The 26,702-nt window shown below is 38.2% G+C and overlaps 2 protein-coding genes across 3 annotated transcripts; one reads left to right on the forward strand and one right to left on the reverse strand.

Annotated features, from left to right (window-relative positions):
• Nucleotides 1–829: 829 nt before the first annotated feature.
• On the reverse strand, nt 830–11,188 carry LOC589619 (SAGA-associated factor 29). 2 transcript variants are annotated; one of them, XM_030991897.1, is made up of 8 exons: nt 11,119–11,188; nt 9,498–9,848; nt 8,262–8,407; nt 6,565–6,759; nt 4,545–4,730; nt 3,274–3,367; nt 2,406–2,474; nt 830–1,880 (listed from the first exon to the last, which is right to left on the reverse strand). In XM_030991897.1, exons 2-8 carry the CDS (start codon nt 9,792–9,794, stop codon nt 1,764–1,766), a joined length of 1,104 nt encoding a protein of 367 aa, XP_030847757.1. In that variant the 5' UTR covers nt 9,795–9,848; nt 11,119–11,188; the 3' UTR covers nt 830–1,763. The 2 variants fall into 2 exon arrangements, with proteins under 2 accessions (XP_030847757.1, XP_030847758.1); XM_030991898.1 differs by lacking the exon at nt 11,119–11,188 and adding an exon at nt 10,844–11,038.
• Nucleotides 11,189–13,254: 2,066 nt separating this feature from the next.
• On the forward strand, nt 13,255–26,330 carry LOC581254 (TLC domain-containing protein 3A). Its single transcript, XM_030991899.1, has 5 exons — nt 13,255–13,548; nt 18,569–18,655; nt 21,697–21,898; nt 22,791–22,886; nt 24,310–26,330. Exons 1-5 carry the CDS (start codon nt 13,421–13,423, stop codon nt 24,631–24,633), a joined length of 837 nt encoding a protein of 278 aa, XP_030847759.1. The 5' UTR covers nt 13,255–13,420; the 3' UTR covers nt 24,634–26,330.
• Nucleotides 26,331–26,702: the final 372 nt, after the last annotated feature.

The following is a 26,702-nucleotide window of genomic DNA, read 5'->3' on the forward strand; positions in this document are numbered from 1 at the left end:
AGAGCCTTTCTTAGCAACTTGAGCTGTTGGAGCCATGATGAATTGAGGTTTTCTGGTCTGTAAAGATGCAGCGAAACGTGTATTCAAGTCATCGAACATTGTTACGTTCTGAACTTCGCTTCCGATTTATTCTAAACTCATCAACAACATCATTTTTACCATACTCGGTTTTACCATACTCGTTTTCCCCAATAGACTAGTTTTATGAAAACTGTTAAAAAAACACAAAATTTGATTTCGATTTCCAAACATAAATATCTTGATAATCAGACAGGTGATTGGCTTGTAAAAGTCATGGGGTTCCTGACTGACCTAAAGGTTTATAATTATCATTGCAGCATGAGCTAACCCAGGATTTTGTTTCAGAATCTGTCTGAGACAAAGTTACCCAATCCCTTTAAAATATTAATGGCTATGACTGATGTTGCTTCAAATAAACCTGTACTAACTACCAAACAAACAGTATTAGATAAAAAAAAATCATAAAAATTCAACTGTGTTTGAAGTCGTGTCTAAATTGCATTTTTAGATATTGATAAAGAAGTATCGGGGAGCTTTAAAGAATTACCAAAAAAAATGCCTGCAGCATATATATCTAAAACAGCTTGCAGAAACAGTATCACATATATTACAAAATGGCACAATAAATCAATGTAACCTGATTACAAAACAAAGGGGGAAAGTATACATGAGAGGGTAGGGTAGGGTAGGGTATACAAAAGCATATATTCAAGGTGAGCTTTACACTATTGGAAGTCTGAATTCACCGAGTGACAAGATGGACGATGACTAAAGCCACTTTATTATTCCTTGCAGGAACACTCTTTTCTTCTTTTTTAAAGTCTATCTGCACTAGTTTGGCCAGGAGAGATCAGACCTCCCTGCATAGTCACTGATAGGTTGTTATCACATCAAATCAGCTCTTGATTAACATAAGCAAAAGGGGTCATGACCTCATGGGTGACCAACGGGTATCGCTTTGGCATTGTTTGCTATATAGAGGGCGCAAGTAGCTACAAGTATTGCAGTCCCGCTTTAAAAAAATAGCCTTAAGATGAAGCTCACAAGTGCTACAGATGAATCACGAAATAGCCTGAAGCCATGTGCAGTACAAGGGCCAGAATTGAGACTACTGCAGATGATGACGTGATGACATTTGCTTGTTTGATGTTGCTTGAGGACTTGTATGTCCACACACGTTCACGCAACCCAAGAGAGGGCCCCTGCAAAGTGGCACCATGAAAGCCATTGCGACTCTGCAAGCATGACAAAGTATTTCTAGAAATATGCATATCCTGCAATTGCAAAAAATAGCCACTTCAGGTATCGCCAGATAACCGCCGACGGCTAGTTACACAGGCATTCCTTGTAAGGAGAGTCTCAAATACATGTAGGGCTACTGGTTCGCTGCTGCTCAGATGTTGCATCCTCGATCACTTTCTCAACTGGTCTTCCTTGTTGGCATAGCAACCTACTCAACACCACCTTCATGACGATGAAAATGAGAAGATGCCACATAAACCTCACATAGAGGATCGTGCTCCTTTGGATTGTTCGTAGAAGTCAAGGAGAGATCATTCATCCTCCAACAATTTGCATCCTCAATTACTTTCTCAACTGGTCTTCCTTGTTGGCATGGCAACCTACTCAACATCATCTTCATGATGAAAATGAGAAGATGCCACAGAAACCTCACATAGAGGATCTTGCTCTTTGGATTGTTCTGGAGAGATTATTCATCCTCCAATAGTTTGGTGACATCCTCATCTTTTCCGCGGTTCTTTGACTTGGACAACATATCTCTGGGCAACTTTCAGTGCTGGTGAGTAGCCGTCTGCGTAGGAGTTATCCTCAAACAAAACCGAGTAGTCATCAATAGGCTGTGAAGAAGAGACAACAAAATTATAACAATCACCAATACACATACATAGTACTTTACTTGTACAAATTAAGTTATTAAAGCTGCATCAAATATATGTATTCATTAGAATAAGATTTGACGCTTCATAATAAAGATATAAACATTCAATGCCTAACAATAAGGACTTTCTTTTGTAAAATATGTAATATAAATATACAAAACATAATTTTGAAATGAAAATGGGGAAATACAGTCCACAGACCCACTTATCAAGGAGCTGAAGATATACAGTGGATTTTTGTTAAATAAAGTTCTTGTGGCTGAGAAAACTACCTGGGGGCCCGTTGCAAAAAACTTATCATTGCGGATGGTAACTTTGCCATGAATGGTAACTTCCATGGAAACCTTGATTTGATTGGCTATTGAATGAAGTTGTCATGGTAGTTAACATTGATAAAATTTACCACCAATGTTAAGTTGTATGCAGGTAATATTTAATGGCCACCCACACACAAAAAAATCCTTATACAACTTCTTTTCTTACCCCTTCTGGCGGTCGCTCCACTAATGCTCGATAAAAACATGTGGTTTGGGGGTACAGCGCCATCACAAGCTGTAAGACAGAACAGAGAGGGAGAGAAGAAAAAAAAATTGTGGGTCCAAAATAACATGAATGGGATAAGTATTTCCATCTTTTTCTGATTTGAATTCTTTGAGAGCGCATAAAATCTGGGAGAGGGGGGGGGGGGGGGGGGGGCTCTGCTTGAAGTAGCCCAGTCCAAGAGTTTTATAACTATTTGTTCCAGTATTGAATTGATGAGCCAGATGAAAGGTTAGTTATCAAAATTGTAAAGACATCTACATTTTTGAAGTAGACAAAGGAAACTGAACACACACAAATTAATATTACATGTATTGTATCGCCTGTGAGAGCCCAGAAGGAAATTGACTCTGTTTTTACTTAAATTTTACAAAGGGGATGTTCCTAGCAATCTAGGGTGGATTCCCCCATTGAAGACATCACAAGGACAGATGGACGAGATGTGCTATCCTCGGCCATGACATGGGGAGGGGAAAAGATAACGGGTCTAAAAAATATATATGTCGATGCAGAGAACAAAGTGAGTGCTCTTTTTCACAGAAGATTTTTTTACTGAGAGCGATGTACTACCTTGCAAAAAAAGAATGCTAAGTGTCTTTAATTGCCCTTCACTCATAAACTAACAAAAGGAAAACAAAAACAAAGAGCAGAAAAAACAATTATTAGGATCAACTGAATCAAGACTCTAAAGTGGATCTTTTTTTATCATCATCCACCCTTCTACAGCCCAATCATCACAGATAGTGTACATATATATAAAATGTCAATTCGAACCCAAATACAAAGAATAAAAGGAATGTAACAATCCTACGTTTCCCTTCTTGAATAATGCTTCTGGATTGGTCTCTGGGTTAGCTTTCATCAAAGGCAGCGGTACTATCCTCCGTCTTGATAATAGATGCCTCCTGTGTAATGAGAAGAAGAAAAACAGATTGAAGAGGGGTGTATATATTCACCTTGTACGGTATATCAATGAATCACCCAACTTGTAAAGTAAGCTTTTAACTCACATCCTGCCATGAGACTGCTAGCGCGCTATTGTTATAGTGCTCTGTGCACGCCAGCGTGCTATCGATTGGTTGCTACGTTCAAGCTAGCGAGCCACCGCTACTCTGCTTTGTGCACGCTAGCAAGCATATGTATTAACAGTTATTGTTCATGCCCATTGCACTGTGCTGAGTGCTTTTGCAGCACTATTGAAAGTACCATCGTGTGCATCAGATTATCGGCTTTGGATTACGCGTCTTTGTATACAACAGTCAGATTGGATTTTCTTGAGTAATTCAGCGATTTTATTTTTTGTAAAGATTTAAATAACACGCACTTGAACCAACCCTAAAATTAACTTGGCACACAGGAGATTTTTGGCTGGCACAATAGGGATTAGCACTGTGGCATTGGGTGCATTGTATGGGTGGCAGCTTAAGAGTTAAAAAGTCTGTGGATATTTGGGGGTCATTTGTACAGATGCTATCTCCGAAGTGGCCTATTACCTCCTAATAAAAGTCGTTAACTGGGGGTTGTGCTAAAAAAGGAAATTGTTCAAGGGGTTGAATATTTGTGGGGAGGTGGGGGTAGGGATGGATAGATGTATGGGTATCAAGTTCCTGGGGCTAGTCGTCCTGATACACTCTGAATCAATCTACAACGTAGAGCTGCCAACCTTGCACGACCAAAAAAGGAACCATGATGGCAAAAAAAGTAATTTCAAGCAAAAAAAAAAAAAAAATTCATTTAAACAAAACTTACAACTACGCGTGACTCACTTCAAATGCAGAAGTGTCCATTCCTTGTGCTGTTTTTTTCCATATTAGGCCTATATTTTATATACAAGTAGGTATTCTTTTTGGTTGGTATTTTTCTCTTCAAGTATGTTTTAACCTTTGTATTCTAATGAATTTGTGATCAAATCTACATTTTAGGGCAGTTGTTTGATGTGCGGTATGTTCAAAATAAAAACAAAAAAAGTAATAATTATTATTCTAAAAAAACGTACTACCGTAATTTAGAGGAAAAAAAAGAATAATTCCGGGAAAAACGTTATGGTTGGCAGCTCTGACAATGGCTCTGAATATCACTCACTCTTTGCCTTCCTCGTCGATGTCATCCACCTCATACTTGTTTGTGCCGGAGTTGAAGGAGATCACTTCGGCTAGGATCCAATTCTCGTCACCATCGCTCCCTCTCACCCTGGCTGCTATGTAGTCTCCTGGTTTGGAGATGTAGCTCGACTCTGCTGCTACAGCACCACACAGGGGTGGGGGTTTTCTATCGGAAGAAAAAAACAGAGATACAAAGTTTAGATTTTTTTGGGGGGAATATCTACATTCACTACTATGCGTCTATATCACTTCCTAATTTTGAATCATTTTGATCCATATACACAGGGATGGGGGGTTTCTCTATCACAAGGAAAACAAAAATACAAAGTTTAGATTTTCATTATTGGAATATCTCAATCAATTTGCTACTGTGCCTCTATATTACTTCCTAAATTTTAATCATTTTGATCAATATACACCCAAAAAAAGTGAGTATCGCCCGGTTCAATCGAGTAAACTTTAAACTTTTAATCATTGTTTTGACCAGTCTTCATTACTGTGCAATAAACTTGTCTTCCCTTTTTTTCGACCAGAAAGGCAACTTTGGGAAATGTTAACATCGAAATCACCAGTGCTATAACTCATTTTTATACCTTTAACAATTTTGATGATTTCTAATTCATTGGTTCATCTAAGTGTCTAAGTGACTTGAGTATCTAAATATGACAAGGCTCAAAAAGAACTCAGCGTGGAATGATCCTCTAAAATTCAGGAAGACTCTTGTAAGATTGTTTAATTCAGAGATATATCCAGACCCTTTGAGAATATGATCATACATGAATAAGAATGGTGTGCAACAATATAGATTAGACCTGCGAGGTCACTGACAAGTGGTTATCTCATCAAATCAGCTCTCAATTAACATAAGAAAAAGAGGATCATGGGGGACCAATGGTCACTGATTAGGCATTGTTTGCTATATAGAGGGCACAAGTAGCTATAAGTATTGCAGAGGGGCTTCAACTTTCAAAATGTTAGCCAACTACCAGCATGTTCCAAGCTAGCAAGCATCAGAGAAGTGATCTACTCTCCTCTTTGGTTTAGTTGCTATTATATTCCACATACTAAGAATCTTGCTCTACGATTGGTCAAAAGTAAATCACCCGATGAAAGATAGTTCGCCCATTATTTATGGGAGAAGCAAAAAGTTCGTTCTACACAGTGCAACGCACTTTCGCTGAAGATAGAGGTACTATCTACACAGGGCAACACACTTTCCCTGAAGATTATCCAAAAGCGCACTAAAACAGGCGTAATTAAGCACGCATTACCAATGAGCGCAATTAAAGCAAACACATGCGCGCACCGTACCCTCAAGGGGTTGGGTTAAACTTTTAACTTTTTTGGTGTGAATCTGGGCCTGGTGTCTTTCATGTAGATGCATACACGTCCTTTTCTTTTTGTAGTTAAATTGTTTTAGATGTGGAATATAAAGCAAATAATCACCTTTTGGTTTCAGGCGATGGAAAACTATCACTTCCTCGTCGATCAGAATGTATACGCTATCTTTCCTCAGCTTCACTTCGTAAAGATAGCTACATCCAGATCGCCTCGAAAGTGATAGTTTGTCCCATCATCTTCACCAACGGTAGTTATTTGCTTATTAATCTGCTGTAGTCGGGGCTTCAGAAGAGCTAAATAAAACCTATAATGTGTACTGCAAAATCAATGAGCCTGGATGCCCCCACTTAGGAGGAATTTAAGACTACAGGGGGTGTTTAACAAAGATTAAGATCGATATTAAGTTAGACTTAACTATATCAGCCCATTAATGCCACTGGTTGCTCGCACCATTATGATCTTTAGATAATATCTTTTCCTCCAATAATGAACTATCAACAAATTTGAATTTTGTAGATTTTTTTACCATGATTTGTACGTCCCTTGAGAGACCAATGCCAGTAAATGGTGAGAGAAAACAGTGGCATGAATGGCCTGCCACAGTTAAGTCCAACTTAAAGTCAATCTTAGTCTTTGTGAAACACCCCCCCAGCACTTACTCTTCTCCTGTTCGCCCGATCCAGAGCGGTAACGTAAGGGCGGTCTGTTGCAGCATGTTCATGAGCACCCCTCTGCGCATGATCTTCCTAGGTCCATCCGAGTCGGAGTGAAGTCCTGCGCTCCTCGCCTGCAGGCGCTGCTCGTTGCGTATGTTCTTGATCTCTGTGATCTTCTCCAGTGATTTCCTGTACAATCTACGCAGGAAGAAATACATACAGGTAGGAATATGGTTAAATACCATGCATATCTGTACTAGTGTGGCCAAGAGGATTAGACGTCCCTGTGTGGTCACTGGCAGTTGGTTATCTCGTCAAATCAGCTCTCTATTAACATAAGGAAAAGGGGACCATGGGGGATCAACAAGTACCGCTTAAGCATTGTTGTCTATATAGAAGGCGCAATTCGCTACAAGTAGTGCAGTCCCGCTTTAATAAAGCATTTTTTATCAAATAAAGCATTTTTTGACAAAGCATTTGATAGACATAGTGTACTCCAGGATAAAACAAAAGACAAGAATTGAAGGGTTTGCTTGTTGAAAGGGGCAGTTGTCATCATTATCATTGTTTAACATCCATTTTCCCCACACTGTGGTGTTGGACATCTCCTTGATTGACTTTCTCCAAGCCTACTGCCTTTCACAAAACCTTAATAAGTACAACTTCACAGTCATCACATTGAAGTGTGTGTTAAATATAATACACACATGTTTAATAATGGGTTGTCGGCAAACTTGTACTTATGGCAGTTTCATGACACGCTGCCCTGGGGCCTGTTTCACAAGGCCTTTTTTCAATGACAAACGACAAAAACAGTGACACATCTGTTGATAACCAATCAGAAGCAAGGATTTCAGTAGCTTGTAACAAAAACTGTGATTTGTCACTGATGTCAAGTTTTGTAAAATGGGCCCCTTGTCTTCAGCATCAACCTGGGTGAAGCATGTTTTGCCTCTGCTCTTAGACCAATATTATTAATTTCAAAGTCATGAAAAGGCACTAAATATCAACAAACATGGTCTACAACAACTCCACATGACAAAATAATTCCAGCTATGATTTTTTTTAAAGCATTTGATAGCCGAAAACTTAAAAATTTTCGGCATTAAAAAAAAAAAAAAAAAAAAAAAAAAAAAAAAATTCTGCCGATTTGTTTCCGATCATTTTAATTGATCGGCGTTCGATCCGATGATCATTTACAGGGTTACTTTGAGCCAGTCACTTGGGAATTCATTGCTTTCTGTAGCTAATAGCTTTCCTCTCTTTCTCTCTCTCTCCCAACCCCACAGGATTACAGAATATTAGAATTAGAATATCCATTGGGGCCTTGCAAGTAAGTTGCAATCAATTGAAAATCCCCCAAATCAAGCGTAAGTCTTGCAATTAATTGCTAATTTGCCATTGATCGCAACTCAATTTTCTTGCAACGCCCCATCAGTAAGAGAGAGAGAGAGAGAGAGAGAGGGAGAGAGAGGGGTGAGAATAAAAGCTAGATCTAGTTAACTCGATTTAATTGTTAAAACTTTAATCCTAACAAAATCCTAGAAAATTTAGGAGACTAGTGGGGCATTGCAAGAAAGTTGAGTTCCAATCGATTGCAAATATCAGTTTCAAATTTTGCAACTTGCAATCATTCGCAACTTTCTTGCAACGCCCCACAAGTCTTGAATAAACTCCACTTTGACTCTAACAAGACTTACTCTGCCTCATTCTCTGCATCTGACAGTGCTGACTGGTAGAGGCTACGTAGCTTGGAGCGGTAGTAAGGAGATATCTTCTGATTCTGATTAATGCTTTCTTGTGTCTTTGTGATATGACCTAGGTTGACCTCGCTCCTTTCTTTGCCCTGTAAAAAATGGAATGCATGTTAACATTTATATTTTGAATATCATGTCGTTAGTCAGATGTGCTCTTTAATCATCTTTTCAAATTAACATTCTCTCCTCCTCCTCCTCCTCCTCCTCCTCCTCCTCCTCCTCCTCCTCCTCCTCCTCCTCCTCCTCCTCCTCCTCCTCCTCCTCCTCCTCCTCCTCCTCCTCCTCCTCCTCCTCCTCCTCCTCCTCCTCCTCCTCCTCCTCCTCCTCCTCCTCCTCCTCCTCCTCCTCCTCCTCCTCCTCCTCCTCCTCCTCCTCCTCCTCCTCCTCCTCCTCCTCCTCCTCCTCCTCCTCCTCCTTCTTCTCCTACAGCTGGGGAGATTATTATTCATCTGCAGTCAGCCATTAATCTACATCAAGAGTACACATAATCAGCCAATTCTAATATACAGTTTGCTAGAACTGCTAGTTTAAAATATTTCTTTTAAAGAGTAACATACAAACCCACACTACTATAGCAAAATCTGTCTTTAAATAGCAATCATTCATGGAAGTTAATCTATCCATAAATACCTACATTTTTGTATCCCTTGAGTAATGCTCTTTGTTGAAACTAAATAGACAAATGTACATGCCGGTAAAGACCACCTCTCGCAAGACGCCCTGTCTTACAACCACCTGTATTGCTTTTACTCGTTATCTCTCGAGCAATTTTTGATACATAGAAAAGCATCCACTCCATTTCTGCTTGGTCAACTTCCAAAAACATGCAACAGACCACTTTAGTTGTCTTGTCAAATGTACTGTACAATGTCTCTGGAACATCATAAACCAAACATGTCCAAAATAGTCCAGAGATTAAGTGTCTGGCAAACAAATATCCGACCCATTGGATACAATTTTACTTATCTTATAACACATATTTCCCAAATGTTCCGGCCTCAGTTATACTGAACTTCATGTACAACTGGGCATCCTTTCATGATACCATCATAATTACAAATTAACCGTCCGACATCCCATTGAAACATATGCAATTTAATTGGTTGTTTGCGAACTTGCAATTACGACGGTTTTGTGAAATGCTGCCCAGTTCTGATATTTTGAAAGCATTCAACCAACCTTGTGTGTCTCTCTAACAAGACGATAAAGTTCAGCTCTCATCTCTTGGAGGGATGCTGAACTACCACCACCTGCCGCGGGTCCACTACTAGGTTTGCTGCCCTCTTCAGTCTTCTCTTCCTCAGGCTTGGGCTCCGTCTCCGTCCCACTCCCTCCTGCCCACTCCGGCTGGGGCATCTTGCCCGGGGAGTCCACGCTCGGCTCCGGGGAGATGGAGGCGGGAGGCATCGCTTTCTCATCCTTGCTGCCGGAAGCTGAGGGGGTGCCCACCGAGGATTTCCCTCTTCTCATCTTCATGAGTGCAGATTGGTTGAGAACAACTACCAGGGTGCAATCAATCTATGAGATATGCTAATAAAAAAAATGAAAGTTTATTGCATTTCACATACCCGATGTCATGATGTCATAATATTTTATTTTATTTTGTTGCTTTTAAGCTATTGAACATTTCAAATAATTATACTTACATGTAGTTGGGGACAGTACCACCTGTGTGCTTAGAAATGCCTATATAAAGCGGCACACCGCCCTATAAATGTAATTATTATTATTATTATTATTATTATTAATTCTGTATTGTAACCATTATATTTTACTGTGAATGAAATCATCAAGACAGAAGAAACAGAAAATACATTTTGTAATTCATCAATTCAGCAACATCCTATTTTGCTGCTACATCAAAACTTTTTATAAGCAGAAAAAAAGAGAAAAAGATGATAATCTGGCAGTAAAACTAATACTCTAGATTACTTATTTGTTGTTGTTGAATTGGCCCCAATTCTTTTTTACTAGATTCGACTGTCGGTCCACTGACTGGTCCGATTGGGATTAAATTTAAAAACTCTGTGCGTAACTCGCGATGCTATTAACATGAAACTGAAAGCCATAAAAAGACTAAAAGTGGTGAACGCAACATTTATTAACAAAAAGAAGAGAAAACATACCTCCACCCCTCCCCCCTCCCCCCCCCAAAAAAAAGAAAGAATACAAAATAATAATAAATAAATAGGGTCTAGGGTCTAAATGAATAAAAGAAAGAATCAAAGAAAAGAAATGACATCTTCAATAGGCAAAATGCCAAATTAAAAAGATTTCTACACTGAGTCTGTAGACCTAGTGCAGACATGCCCTTCATGACTTCTGTTTAAAGTTTTAACTAAACTAAACATTTCAGAATAAACCACAAATAAAATGGCACAAATGATTTTGACAAATCAGGCATAAATTAGTCTACAACGGTACAACCTACTCGAGCTTCAAAGCGAGACATACTTCAAGGTTTAAGAAAATTTAAATAGAGATGCAAGATACACAGAATGTGTGAAGCGCCCCTTAGGCCTTACCATGTCCGTGGCAATGGCCTCACTTTATCTCGGTCTCACTCTCACACTCTTAACCCTAGCTCAGCTCACAGACACAGATCTTGACACTACATGAACATCAGCTAATGGGACTGAGCGTATTATTGTAACACATTTATAGAGGATATTGACATTTAAGTACATTGATCGGCGTTAACTTTATATCATACAATAGAAACAAATCTGGTTTTACAAAGCTACATAATCAGTAAGTCAAATTTGTAAACCAAATCCGTGGAAATAAAGTTAATAATTACCAGATTGTGAGGCGCGGCGCCACAGATGACTGAATTCACCGGTAGACTTTTGTAGGTCGAATTGGTATAGAACTGTCAATTTACGAGCTATACTTGAGATTATGCTATAACATGTCATAGATTTACATTCCTGTACTTTACTTTAACCCAGCGATGCTATATGAATTATGCCTGTTGAATGATCATAGATGTCTTCTTCAGAGTTCAGTGGTTATACATCATCTTTGTAATTTCAAATTAAATAACGGGGAAAGGACAAAAGTGTGCAATTATCTTGCAATATATCAGCTTATACAGGCTCATATAGATCATGGTTTATATATATAGACCAGTATTTTTTCTAGTCTATTCTTAAAATAGTTAACAGAAGTTGATGAGATAACATATTCAGGAAGTTAATCGTTCTCAGCATGGACCTCATTAAGAGCTAATGGAGTGATTCTCGCCCATGATGATTAACGTTTCGTTTTAAATAATTTAGTGCCATTTAATTTATCTTTTAAAATTCTATTCTCATACTCAAACAAAAGGTTGGAAGAAAGTTTAAAAGATACTACTGGGCCAGAAGGGATTAGACCACCAGGTCACTGACAGGTGGCTATCTCATCAACTCAGTTCTCAACTAACGTAAGAAAAGAGGATAATGATAATAATAATAATAATAATACATTTATAGAGAGCAGAAACTATCCAACATTAAGTATATATTCTACTGCGCTACAAGAGCTCCTGATATGCTTACTAAGCATATCAAAAAATCTAATAGATTTACAGTTAATTAAAAAGATGTGTTTTCAGGTTCGATTTAAAGACATTTACAGATGGTGATTTCCTGACTTCAAATGACAAGTTATTCCAGAATTCCAGGATCATGGGGGACCAACAGGCACCGATTGGGAAGGGGAGCAAGTAGCTACAAGTAGAAAAGTGGGGCTTTAAGGTTTCCTATGATGATGATGACGATTTTTTTTGGGGGGGGGGGATTTTTTTGCCAGTGTGCATCTCTTTAAAGCAAAGTATAAACCAGACTGCCTGCCACATTTGTTCATTTTTAAGAAAATGGTCAGTTTAGAAAGGCTATCGACAATTTGCTTACCATTCAGGCATAGGCAAATTGCTTTCAAACCAAGTCAATGCGCTTGTTCCCTTTGCAAGTCCCTCTGAGAGGACTTAAAGCCGTCGGTCTCTATATCTTTCTTAGCAGTCAGGTAAAACAATCCAATCCTCATGCATATCGTCATTAATTTTTGTTTTATAGTGTATAAGAATTGTATAGCCACAAAAATCACAGGCTTCTCATTAACAGTTTTTTTTAAAATAATTCTAGTATGCAAAAACTGTAGATAATAGATCTATAATCATTAATACCTGACATAACTTTTTCTTAATTTTCCCTTATGTGATTGATATGATTGGTTTGTTTTAGGACTTTTATTTTATATTGAGCTTTTCAGATTTGGTGCCTCATAATATTCACAGCTCCAGGCGTGGGTCCCGGAGTGTCATGGGACCGGGGGAGGGGGGGGGGGGGGGGTGGTCAGATGATTGCTCAGTGTTGGATCTATGGGCAGGCACGTAGCCAGAGTTTGATGTTGGGGGGGGGGGGGGGCACATACATGTAATTGATCAAGGTCTAAAAAAGTTCAACCGATCTTGGAATTTTGGGGGGGGGCATGCCCCCCCCCCCCCCCCCCCCCCCCCCCCCCCGTGCCCAGTGGCGGATCCAGGAGGGCCCGGGCCCCCTTTGAGAAATAAAATGTGGATTTTTACATTTTTTAACGTCAATTTCACCTTTTTTTGGAGAAGGCCCCCCCCCCCCCCTGGCGCTCAAGGGAGGGGGGGGTGCACATTTTTAAATTTCCTAGGGCCAAAAACAAAAAAAATGTGCCCACTAGCCAACATAAAAAATCCTCTGGACGGCCATGCATTATGGCTCAAGGCATGGGCACACAGAAGATTTTCTGTGTTTAAAAAAAAAAAAATTAATCCTTTTTTAATTTTTGTAATAACGTTGCTCAAATTGGCAGCGCATGATCATAAGCGTTCAAGATAATGTGGCAGAACCTTCAGTCAACTTGGATCCCAAATAACAAAAGCATACACAGCTAGTGTACAGTGCAGTGTACACTGCGATATACTATATCGACCACAAGTAAATTTAGTGACTGCATGCACTGCCGTATTTACTTCTTCACTATCTCCCCTGGATGTGGCGAGGGTTAGCCCTAGGAAGGAGCTCAATTTCAATTTCTTACAAATTCAAGTTTAGACAAGAGCAGAGCTGTGTACGTCTGTTGCCACCATGGAACAGTATAGCTTAACGACAAACTTTATTGTTGGCTGTATTTTCTGGCCAACTACATTTCATTTAATATGGTTTCTGCTGTCTTTCAAGATATCCGACGCCAGAGCCTGCGGCACGGCTATGCGGTAAGAGATAGAGAAAGGGGGAGAAAAAGCTGAGGGAGAAAGATCGAAACAGAGAGAGTTTTATTAAAGGGGAAGTCCACCCTGAAATTAAGTTAGTTTTAATAGGAGTAGAAAAATGAGAGAAACAAGTCAGTGAAAGTTTGAGCAAATTTCGATTAAAAATAAGGAAGTTAGGATTTTTGAAGTTGTGATCAATCAAACACAAATTGGCAACTCTATGACTAGACCGAATTTTCCGTCTCTTTCGTTCGTTAGCCTCTTATTGTGCGCCATCTACACGTTCGTAATGGCGTTATCACAGTTTTTCCTTCATAATCATTTTTGCCTTCGGCGTAGACTAGATCCTAGAAGGGATGAGATTGATTTAGATAGATGACTCCGGCAGCGAGAGTTTAACACGGCTTGCAAGATTTTCAACATGGATGTCGATTTTGACCCATAATTTCCTTAAAAGGGACCATTAAACGGATTATTTCAATCAAGTTAGTAAGTGGAACCGATGTATTATAGCCTAGGCCTAATTTACATTTGGATATACACGAGGTAAAATGACATTTTGGGGGATTTTGGGGGCAAAACGCTACGACCTGAAATGGCCGTGGCGTTATCAAGGGAATGTGTATAGACGGTTTCCGTCTCTAAAGAGAGAGCCGGCCGACCCTACCCCAATAAGAGGCTAACGAACGAAAGAGACGGAAAATTCGGTCTACTCTATGACGTATCATGCGAGCTCAACTTCCATTTGCTCAGTACTAAAAAAATCTAAAATTTTCATTTTCCCTCAAGAAAAATTTCAACCATACATGCACCCTAAATATAATAATTGCAAATATGTTTCTATACTCCCCCTGCAAGGAACGTATATATTCCGTCATCAATAACGAAGAAAACATGATTTTATGGAATATTATGCACATAGCAAATGAAGGAGAGCTCGTATAATAAGTCACAGAGTTGCCAATTTGTATTTGATTGATCACAACTTCAATAATTCATAACTTTCTTATTTTCATTCAGAATTTGCTCAAACTTTTACTCACCTGATTTTCTTATTATTCTGCCTCTATCGAAACAAACTTATTTTGGGGGTGGACTTTCCCTTTAATTATTAAAAAGTGCATGGCAGAAAAATCAGACAATTGAACAATTGGCTTAAACTGTTTAATTTGTAACTATAACAGCAATGCTTATCATTCTTTTGAGGCTTAGATTGTCACAAACAGTAATTTAGGCCTAAACACTAAAACAGGGAGGTGAGATTTGTCTTTTTTTTACCAGATTTTTTTCCTTCCCTATTTTATTTCTTGATTTTCCCGATTCCCCCTTATTTTCTCTTTTCTTCCCTATTTTGTTCCCAATTTTCTTACTCGAAAGGGGGGAATGTTGTTAGATGCCATTTTTTCCCCGCGAATCCTCTTCTTTTTTTTTACTCAAGGGGGGCGTGGTTGAGGGAAAAACAAAAAACCTACTTTTTTTAGTGCTCACTATCACCCCTGCCTAGCCTAAACGGCACTTGTTCAGAAACCAATCCAAAATTTGACCCGTAACTCCGGCGTGGAGATACCCTACTAAGACATACCCAAAATGAAGTAAATATTCATTAAATGTCCAAATAAAGATCATGAGTTAAAAGTTGTTGTGTTTATTACCTGTCTCGTGTCAATATTCTTGTTATTTTTGGATAATTTTTCGGAAAAATATTGATATTAGTATAGTCTAGATCCTACACTTTTTCACAGGTTTCACGGCTAACCACTGCACAATACAATATACCGATGGTGGGTTGCGGGCGGGCGCGCGCCTGTGTGAAGTTATCTACCATAACGTCTCAGATCCTTCACACAGGTGCACGCCTGCCCGCAACCCACCATCGGTCTGCTCTTGTATTGTGCAGCGGTTTGCCGTGTAACCTGTGAAAAAGTGTATTCTAATATCAACCTTTTCCATCTCAGATTTACCATTGTTAAACAATGCCTTTAACACCCAAAATAGTAATCTCGGTGTTCTCAGACAGATTTGTCTGTCTACAGGGTTCTTGTTAATTTTTCTGATAGCAGGCTATTTATGATTTACAGGAGGCTACTAAAATTGCAAAAGAAAAATCTCTGTGCGCGTAGCGCACATCACGAGCGCGAAGTCCCTTGCGGCCGGGGTCCAGGGCCCGCCCAAGGGCCCTGGAAGCTTTAGGGTTTTAGATGCTCTCTGGTGCTATCTTAGCCTTATTTTTGAAGATATGACCACACTGTATGAGCCATAGTTTAATGATAAAGATCATGAATATTTTGGCTGAATAACTTACTTTTCATATGATATACAATATGAAATGAAAATGCTCCATTATTGTTTCTGATAAATCAATCATATTTGTGATGAATCTACAATTTTGAATTACATGATAATGATACAAGGTAGTCCTGGGCAAAAACGGTTAACTGACGTTTACAGGACCTTGTCAGTGAAGAAAATCGTTTGCGATAAAAAATAAAAAAAAAAATAATTAATAATTATTTCTATAGACTCTAGGCCTACGAAAAAAAAATAGTTTTCGGTACTTTTCTTCCAATCGCCATGCGCTTAACGTTTATATGCAATATGCCACCTCTGTTTTTCGAATCGGTAAAATAGATCGCTAAAAGTAAAAGTAAAAATGTTACAACACGAAAAGAAAAGATCCAGAAAAAAACCTTTTTGTTGTTGTATTGAAACAATTATCAAATAGATATAAGGATTATATCGGTGTTGGACAAAGTTCTGAGTACATATGAGTACAAATTTTCATTTTTTATTCACAATACGGTAGATCTAACTTAGGATTACGAAGTATAAATAGCAATGCCAATGCGGGTGATCATTTGGACGCAGAGCGAGCTCTGGAGCTGGCCTCTTAAATTATTGCGAGCGGAGTTCGCTGGCTTGAGCTTGTTTACGAACGTACGTCTACGGTCTAGTCTCTGTGACAGTGTATGTGTATAGCGTGCCGCACCGGTTGTGCAGCACTCGTATTCTGAATCGAATCGTGCATCGCCAAATCAATCACAGTTTCACACTAGGCCTGAGTCAAACCGTTTAACCGACGGTTATACGACCGCATTCATCAAAACCGTTTTCATTTCTCGCTCCGGTTAACCGTTATCTGCATACATTTTGGAATGTGCTAATAGCCGATGATAAAGATAATCAAAGAAACCGCAGTGTAATGTTACACCCTGGCCGCTGCGCGCCAGCTTTCTGGCAGCAGTAATTCCCATGAATGAATTTGTAAACAATAAAACAACCAGCCCCCTTCTCTCTTTTCTCACCCTCTTTATTCCCTTCTCTCTGCAATGTGTTCATCGCTCATGTACCTTTTCTTATTACTGCACTCTCAGCTCACAACTTTCTAAATGTTTACACATTCGATGGTCAGTTCCTCTCACATCCCTTCTCCCCCGAGTCTCTCTCTCTCTCTCTCTCTCAATATTAATATCCATCCCTTGCCGACTCGCCCCCTAAAATAATGTTCATATATAAATAAAATACAAAAATATTGATAACAATAATAATTGAATTTTTAGAAATATCAATCAACAAAGTCTTGGATATTGTGAGTAATTTAAGTTTTTGATCATTCTTCAATTCAGCCGATTAACACAGCCATCCTTTCTATCGAGTCTCACTTGTCTTACTTGTCTTACTCATGTCCCTGCCTCGTCCATGCACGACATGCAGGGACATGCTAGCCCATGCGTGCTCTCTCAGTCACACACACATGTACACACAAACCTCCGGCGCCCAAATACACTGTACATACACACAGATGGAGAGCTCATGCTTGTCACATGCACACTTGTGGGCGTGGCTTCTTGACCTCCCACTGAACTGGGTACGGTGAAAGCACGCGCGGTCACCAACCTGTAATTTATGCTGGTATCAAACTCCACCCACATAGCTAGAGAACCTTCCTCATTGGTCACTAACTTGGATCAGCTCATTGCAGGGTGTGTCTTGGGTGTGTGTGATACACACTTCCACATAATTTCATATGGCAATGATACATGCAGGGAGCTCTCTCCCTGACCATGTGCAAACATTGCATTGCAAAGGCATATATAAACACGTCACAGATCAGCTATCTTCACAGAGTAACTTTGCAAGGTTAATCATGATATCAAGTTCAGATGAGGAATAATAAGACATGTTTTATGTTGTTTATTAGTGGTCTCTGTTTATCAGGATGACCCAATTTGTGCCATAGTCCGGGGCTGGGAATGCTCAGCCCGACAGTCTGAAGACCAGCAGGGTTTGAGATAGCGACTTGACCGAATATGATGTGATTTTTGTATTATTATTATTTTTTTTGGAGAGGCTTACAGCCGGCTACGATTGCCGTTACAGCCGGAAAAAATAGCCGGTTGCCGGCTATTAACAAGAACCCTGGTCTAGCATAGATATAAATAGACTAGTCTTTCGTCTTCTTTGTGCATGGCTGATCGTCAACGAAACGGAGTCAAGTCTTTTTTCAACTCTGTTTGTTGCTACGGCAGGCAGCCAGTGAAAACATTTTCATTTAATGAAATTATGGAAATGCAAGCATCACTTTAAACAAACAGAAATTTGTTATTCCTGGCTCATTTTTCCTGATTAAGGTGTCATATGAAAGGGCAGAAAGGGAACTTTCTAGAAATATTATTTTCTCTTAGAAATTCAGATACCGCCTGCCAAATGACTTTTTGGTACCCTCTCTTCAAATAATTTGTAATCACTCATGTGTGAAATATGCATCAAATGAAAGAGTAGGATCAAAGCTTTACAAATATGTGTCATTTATTAATTATAATAGTGATTAAGTTATGATAAAACAGAGATAATTTTCGGTTTTGTTTTTTCTGGGACGCAGTCGCCACTGTATAAAACCACTTTGGTACTCAAAGAGGAAATAGACAATGATAAAGTATAGAAAATAATAGAATTATCCAAACATGCAACATTGAATGGAGGTTTTCTTGTATTCTTAATTTCATATTTCAATATTGTTGAACAGACTGGTGTCGATTATCCATGCCATCTTAGCAGCGACCGTGGGAACTATCTCAGTCATGGCTACATACAAAGACATCATCCAAGATGAGTGAGTATGAACACGATCATTATAATAGACATAATAATAATAATAACAATATGGTATATAAATGTAATCATGGCCCTCGCGTACACAGATAACGCGTGGCGCGCGCGCCACGCGTTCTTGATGGGCCCGACCTAGCGCCACGCGTTCTTAAAAAAAAAAAAAAAAAAAAAAAAAAAATCATTTTTTTTTTTTTTTTTTTTTGAAAAATCAGAAAATTCCGGATTTTCTGGTCCTAGAAATCCCCCAAAACAGAATATTCTGAATTATTCGTAAGGGTTGGCAGGTATGGTATTAAAAATTCATCAAATTACTTGTATACTTGTAAAAAATAAATTTAAATTTAAAAAAAAAAAAAAAAAAAATCAAATTTTTACTTTTTTTTTTTTTTTTTTTTTTTTGGGGGGGGGGGGGTCAAATTTTCCCTCGGGTCGCGCCACGCGTTTTTGATTTCTTGGCGAGAGGCCTGAATGTAATGCTTCCTGGGAGAAATTTCAATTATTTTAACATAATATTTGTTGCTTACACCCAGTAAATAAGATTGATTTATCGATCTGTATTGAGAAAAAAATTAATAAGTCAGAATGAATCAGGAGAGCTTGGGTATTTGTTTCTAGTTCATCGTGACTGTGCCATGGACCAGTGATGGCCTGGTGGTAGAGTCGCTGCCCGGCAAGCAGTAGATGCAGGTTCAAGTCCCGCTGGTTCCAAGATCGATCAATCAATTTTATTTACTGGGTGTAAGCCACAAATATGTTTAAATAATTACAATATGGTAGCTTAGCGAAATATACTGGCCTAAAAAGATGCGACCGGAATGCAAAAAGCATAATAGTTGAAAATCAGAGTTCTATCACACACAGATCAACCACATCGTTGGGATATGGAGCTGGTGAATTATGCATCTCGATTGAAGCTTACTGTTAGCTAAAGTTTCATTCAAATATATGTCAACAAAGAGTTTAATTAACAAATATCACTATTATTGCATTCTGGATCCTTTCTTTCGTGGCAATCCGTTTTCAATACCCAATTTAATATCCCATAGAAATCATCTTTAAACATAGTGTTCAAGCATTTCAAAAGCTAATGGAAAATGCTATTAAAATTACCTTAAAGCCCCTCTAGAGTGTTGGGAGCCCCAACAATTTGATGGCCAAATTTACTGAAATGTGTTTATAATGTGTAAGAGGGCGTCATTTAAGACACAATTTTGCAAGGATTTCCAAAACATACACTGTATGTGTTTGAAGTCGATTATTGATGAAAGAATACAAAATGTAGGTTTTCTGTATACAACAGAAAACCCAAAATATGTATTAAGCAACATTTGTCTTTAAGCATATTTTCTTGGGGAAATCATTGGAGAAGTGTGTCTTAAATGGCATCCTCTATTATGGATAATGATACAATGTACATGTAAGTGAAATTTTGCCATCAATTTTTTGAGAATTTGGGGCTCCCAACACTCTAGAGGGGCTTTAAGTTCATTTCTTGGAAGTCTTTGCGATTGTGTTTGAAATGGAAATGAGCAATTGATGTCGTGTTATAATTATTATTACTTTGTGCATTTAGCTTTAAAATGATGGTAATGAATTAACAGGATGTGAAACTTAATGCTCCACCAATCAGCGTAATTAATACTACTTTAACTCTACCGTACATCAATGTAAGCCACAATTAGTAAAGCTTTTATGGATACCAGCTTCTTGATATTATCCCTGGGTTTCCCCTTTCAAGTGCAGATATTAAGTGCGTACTTGACCTTCAGATATACCGTAGTTAATGACATTTCACAACACAAGATTTCAGATATTATGTGGGGTCTTTTTCTTCCCCTTTATAAAGATATTGAATATTGTTCCATAATAATATCTTACATGTACAAGTACAGTTAATTTTCCATTAGACCATGACCCCGTACAATTTTGAAAGAAAAAATGTAAACGAAAAAATTCTTCCAATTAAATTATGGGAAATTGCCTTCTGCAATAAAATTTTCACATATTATAGCATATGAAAGGTATGATGCAAAGTACAAATATTAAGTGAAAAGGAAATCATTTCATAAAAGGCGAAAAGGTGTATTATTAAGAAGAAGTTTTGCTGTGACTTCAGTACTGGGAGTTCCAAGTTCTTTCACAATTTTGTAACAACCTTTAGCTTTCCAATTAATCATTATGCAAGTTACATGTGATATATAATATTTATAGTAATGGAAGAAAGAGAAATTGATACAAGTATTAGCATAATATTTACCAGCTCTTCTAATTATCTCCCAAATACAAAGCCGTGGAGTTATGTTTCTAGTTTCATAGTGTAATTTTTCATATTTATAGGAAGTGGTGGAATATTAGTTTCTGCAGAGTTTTGTTTCCTAGAAACCCCAGATGAATAAACCTACCAGGTTGAGTTTCTGTTCCTATCCCATCTTATTATTATGATTTTTTTAAGAGTTATCTTGCATGAGGAGGGGAGGGGGGCGGGCAGAGGGGGGGGGGGGGGACGAGACTAGAGCATTGGCTCTGGAGAGTTCTTTGTAAAATAATTTATAGACAATCCAAAAAGAGCTTCAATATACATAACTTTTGCATTAAAATATATAGACTTGAAAAAATGAATTTTTTATCTGGTTTAAACACTTATTACATCTACATGTACAGTACATACCAATTTACCAAAATTCTCTGCCTAGTGCCTACAGTACAGTCTATGTATACTATATACATTGTAGTCTTGTTGTCATATTGATTGTATTTTTTTTCTTTTTCATTATAGCCACTGGTTGTTGATTTATTTTACTGCATTGTAATGTCGAAATAGATTTTAATGAAACAATACAAGTTTATGACGATTAATAAACTTATGCTGTTTTCCTAACCTCCTTTCTGTCCACTTTTAGTTTGTTTATTTATTTAGTGCGCAGAACAATTTAGATAATTCACTTGCAAACCTGTTGTACATGTAATTAATGATCATGAAGTAAATGAATGATGTAAATGAATGATTTTTTTTCTTTTTTCTCCCCTTTCTTTTGATTGTAGCCACTGGTTATTGAACTACTTTGCTGCGTTTGCCTACCCTTACATGCCGTATGACACATACAGTATGTACCATGTCTTCATACGAGAGAAGAACAAGCAAGATCTGCCGTTTTTCACGAGAGTGACGTCATTCCTGAAATCACTAGATCTGGAAATATTCCATCACGCTATCTCCACATTCCTGGGCTACCCCATTATACTGGTAATTATAATCGTATCTGGAGGGGTGTTTCACAAAGATCTTAAGTTGGACTTAAAAAATTATGGAGAATTGTTATAAAGTCCACATCAAGAACATGACAATTCCTTGATAATAGAAAATATGAATGATTTGATTCAACATTTTATGCCTTCTAAAATAACTTTTACAATTTGTTTTCAAAGATACTAACGGCTTTCCATAATTGTTAAGTCCAACTTAAAGATAAGTTCAACTTAGGATATTTGTGAAACACCCCCCTGGACTCTGATGAACCAAGACTTAATGAAGTTACGTTAGCTTGATTTTTTTAATTCAATTTTTTTGTTTTTTGTTAATGTTGTGGACACCTTCAATTCAGTTTGTAAGTCATTGCAGAGTATTCATAGACATTTTGAAGTCTTGCTGCTAGGCTCGACAATAATAAGGGCCCTTTGAACATATTAAAAGTGCAGGGTCCAAATGCACACAAACGAAACCCTAGACTGTAAAACTTAATTGTAGAGCCCTTAGATATTAAAGGTCAATATGCAACTGGAACCCTACTTTAATACTTTAGTAATTACAATGTATATGTCACTTCCTAACTGCTGTGTATTAAAAATAGCTACAATGTAGATAGTTCTGGAATTAAATAGAAATTATATTTAACATGTTGATACATGTATATGGGGTGCTGGAAATATCCAGTGGTAAAAAAGAGAAAATGTTTTATTCACAGAAAATAATTTAGGAATTTGCTGTTGTAAATGTGAGATTTCCGTACGGCTTAATTATATTAAAAAATCAGAACTCTTTTTGAGAATTCCAGAGCTACATCGCACACAAATCACACATATTTTCTCCTCTGAAATAATCCTATTAAAACATTCTTCTCTCTTTTTCTCCCAAACAGCACTACCGTCACAACAAAGGAACCTTTATTGTAGGATGCGTGTATATAACAGAATTCAGCACTCCGTTCGTAAACCTGAGAAAAATACTTATTAAGGTGGGTATACAGGTGTATTTATAAGTTCCTGAAAAGAACAATTAAATCTGATACTCCCTCCCCCCCCCCCCCTCCACAAATGCATACCTGCCAACTCTTCTAAATAATCTGGAATATTTCAATTTTTAGGATTTCAAGGATCTAAAAATTAAGACATTTAAAAAAAAAAAAAATTAATTTTTTTATTTTTTTTTTTATTTTAAATAATTGCTTAAGCCAAATTAAGATTGTTTTATCATGTGCCCCGATTAGAGAGTTCATGCATTGCGTGCCTTGAATGGCTGTATGATTGAGCAGTGAATTTGTATTCACTTTTTTGCACAGAAACCGCTTATTGCCAGTTACACTGCCGCGCTTGTGCAAACTCCTGTTAAGGGTACAGAATTATTTTTTTTCGAATGCATACCGTGCTAGAAATTCCTAATTCTTGTTTTCAAATGTTGGCAGGTATGCAAATGTGAACTTGCCTCACAGAATTTTCATTGCAATAGCATTTTGAGCACCCAGTACATTGGATCAGCTACACTATTGGATGTCAGAGTATTTTTATTTGCAACAGATTTGTGCAATGCTGCCTAGAGGCCCTAGTCCTAGTACATGTAGCTTCATGTCATATTAGTTGACTTGTGCAAGTTTATAGGATATTGCTTCCTTTCCTCCATTTTTTACCCAACATTGTTTAATAAGAAATAGCTTCTTCGATCATTGTTCTTCAAATTTAAAAGGGCCTGATCATGAAATATGATACAGAATGCTGTAGCAAGATTAACAATTAATACAGGAACCATAATTGTTGATTCATGTTTGTATTATAAGTATTTGGCGTCACCTATGCCTGGGAGGCTGAACGCGAAATCAATCACTGTATTAAACCGTCTGGTATCTCCTGGGGGTGTGCAGGCCCTACTCTTATGCAAATAGTGCAATGGATTCTTAACCTGCGAAGGTGGTGACTCTCCTCTACACGGGGCCTCCATTTAGAGTCCTATCTGAGGGATAGCGGTACAGAGCATTTAAATTGACACCAAAAAACTAATGTCTTTATTGTTAGTTTTGTATCGTTTTGTTTTGTCAATTGTGCATTTTCAACAACACTATAGTGAGAGGCAGTACCGGTACAGCGAGATACTTGCTCTTCCACTGATAGAAGCAACTTAAAGGAGGCGCGATAGCTCAGTCGGTAGAGCAGTAGTCTCGTAATCCGAAGACCCAGGCTCGAAACCAAGGCGATGCTCTCGTGCTCTTTTGTAAGGCATTAATCCTCATTACCAGGTCTTTCAGAGAGGACCTAAAGCCATCGGTCCTCTGGTTGCTTACTAACAAGCATTTATGCTTTCTTAGCAGTCAGATAAAATAAACACCACTACTACTCCTACTTCTTGTAATTGGAATTTCACTTTTCTGGCTCTTTTCTTCACTTTAGAATGGTTACGGCTCCTCCTGGATGTTCACTATCAACAACCTTGTTGTCCTGATCCTGTTCTTCCTGGTCCGAGTGGCCCTCTGGCCCGCCATGTACATCGTCTACGCGGTCAACAAGCAGATGGGCCCCTCCCTGGTCCTGACCAGCGTCCCCTACGGCTGTCACATCGCCATGACGATCGTCTTTGCCCTCCAGACGTCTTGGTACGTCCTCTTCTGCCGCGGCTTCTTCAAGCCCGTGAAACCCTCGCAGCATGTCAAGCACAACGAGGGCAGTGCCAGCAACGGAGTCGCGTCCGTGGGCAGTGGTACGAAGCAGGACTAAACCTGGTGGGTGTTTCACAAAACTTGTCATCAGTGACAAACGACAGTCTTTGTTATAAGCTACTGAAATCCTTGCTTCTGATTGGTTATCAGCAGATTTGTCACTGATTTTTGTCATTTGTCATCAAAAAAAGACTTTGTGAAACGGGGCCCTGGCCTGGAAGTAGGCCTACTGATGGTAAGGAAGGTATTTATGGTTATTTATACAGGGTTAGAAAATGAATGAGTAGAGCTAGCTAGTTGTAACATCAAGCATTGGCCTGCCTTTTAGAATTTGGCTGATTATTTCATATTTCACTATGATGATCTCCAGGCTATGACCCTCGGCTGTATTGCAAGGCTTTGGTCTGTACCTTCTTTTTTTTTAAAGAAGAACAAAATGAATTTTTCAAATATCTGAAGAAGCGTCAGTAGAATACCCTACCTTTGTGTATTACATTAATATATATGTCTCTGTATTTTAATTGTGGCCATTGAGATCTAGGAAGAATTAATACGTACCAATTGATGTGTAAATGTATTATGTAATGAATAAATGTATAAATTAATAAATACATGTGAAATGTTGAAGTAAAGGAGTAGTGGTAAATAAAAAAAGAATAAAATGCAACAAACTTACAAAGGACCAATTTTTTTGTATTACTTTGTAGTATTTTTTTTCAAAGTTCCCAATCATCTAGACTATTATTTTTTCATAGCCAGGAGGACGTTATATAACTTGGTCTGAAAAATATCTTAGTTTTTGATGTTTTGTTGGATACCTCATCCCATTCGATTTCGTCAGTTTTGTTTTAATGTAAGTCAAGAAAAATCAGGTTCTGAAACCAAATAAGGAAACAGAAACAGTAAAGAATCTAAAATGATATTGGTTTTTGATGAATGAGCTTAGAAATTTGCATTAGGGTCTAAAGAACATTAAAAATTCTGTAGCTTTTTAGCAAAACTGTCCAAGCAAATATCATGTTACTTAATCTAGTTCTTGGATTAGAAGAATCACAGAGTTTTATCGGATTCCTGGTTTAATTTGGTGATTCAGGGCCACACAACCTTCCGTGTAACAAAAGTGTAAGGTAACGCAACGTTTTGTAGATTTGCCGTAAAGTTGTCACAAAGTGTCAGGTATATTGGACCATTTATAGATGAGAGGGTTTTATTTCACAAACATTCCCCCACCCCCCCCCCCTCCCCCCCGATATTTCGTGAATAAATGGGCGTGTTTCAAAAAAGGGTTTGGTAATGCTACCACCCGACGCAATGACCTGATGATTCAAAGTGAGCCAATTTGGTGCATGCAAGATTAAGAAGACTTGCACACATGTCAGTTGGTAATTCCAAAAGTCCTATGTACATGCAATCTGTGGCAATTGGCAATGAAACTGCAAGAGTATCTCTTTGAAATTATAGTAATTAATATATTGTATTTTGATTTTGCGGTGAATGTGCTATAAATTATGTCAAGAATAGAATCATGTGAAAGCTTGTATCTCTGATCGGTCACTTCACTCAGGAAATGTGATGATATGATGTTAGTTGGTCAAAGATTCACTGCTTTTGATTGACAGGACCGATTGATGTGTGCTCTTTTAATCATGAAATATTTACACGTATCTCTAAAGGCTTGGTCAGATGTGACGGAGATCTTTTTTAACGATGACATAAGGTATTAAATGCGTCACATGTATGTTGTCTGACAACACAGAGCTCAGTGAATAAGCGTAATTCCTTTGTTGCCCGCAGTTCCCATTCTTTCACATCTATTAAGAAATCGTGGTGGCAGTTTTGTGGCGGTCTAGCGTGCCATATCAGAGCAAGCCTTAAATATGGGCTGGTCGTGTGTATCACTGGTCACAATCAATCTGTAGGAAAGGAAATGGATATCGGAGGTGCTCATGGAGCCTCCAGCACCCATCTTCTCATATCCAAAGTCCTTTAATAGACGTCTAGACAGATTTTATTGTCGCAACTTACACATGTATTTATTGTTTTCATTATTGGTGGTATTTGACTTCCCCTTCTAACCATGAAATTTAGGGGTAATGGGATTAATGATTTGTAATGTATACACTGTAT

The sequence above is a fragment of the Strongylocentrotus purpuratus genome, unplaced genomic scaffold, assembly GCF_000002235.5.
Source record: "Strongylocentrotus purpuratus isolate Spur 01 unplaced genomic scaffold, Spur_5.0 spur5_scaffold_2, whole genome shotgun sequence".
In the NCBI taxonomy this organism is placed as follows: Eukaryota; Metazoa; Echinodermata; class Echinoidea; order Camarodonta; family Strongylocentrotidae; genus Strongylocentrotus; species Strongylocentrotus purpuratus.

Bases quoted from the DNA above. Each gene is read 5' to 3' on its own strand.
- LOC589619 (XM_030991897.1), bottom strand. From the start codon at position 9,794: ATGAAGATGAGAAGAGGGAAATCCTCGGTGGGCACCCCCTCAGCTTCC. The intron at 6,760-8,261 runs GTAAGTCTTGTT...CTTCCTGCGTAG, and splicing joins GATGCAGAGAATGAGGCAGA to ATTGTACAGGAAATCACTGG. The intron at 4,731-6,564 runs GTAAGTGCTGGG...TTCTTCCGATAG, and splicing joins ATCGGGCGAACAGGAGAAGA to AAAACCCCCACCCCTGTGTG.
- LOC581254 (XM_030991899.1), top strand. From the start codon at position 13,421: ATGGAACAGTATAGCTTAACGACAAACTTTATTGTTGGCTGTATTTTC. The intron at 18,656-21,696 runs GTGAGTATGAAC...TTTTGATTGTAG, and splicing joins AAAGACATCATCCAAGATGA to CCACTGGTTATTGAACTACT. The intron at 21,899-22,790 runs GTAATTATAATC...TCTCCCAAACAG, and splicing joins TGGGCTACCCCATTATACTG to CACTACCGTCACAACAAAGG.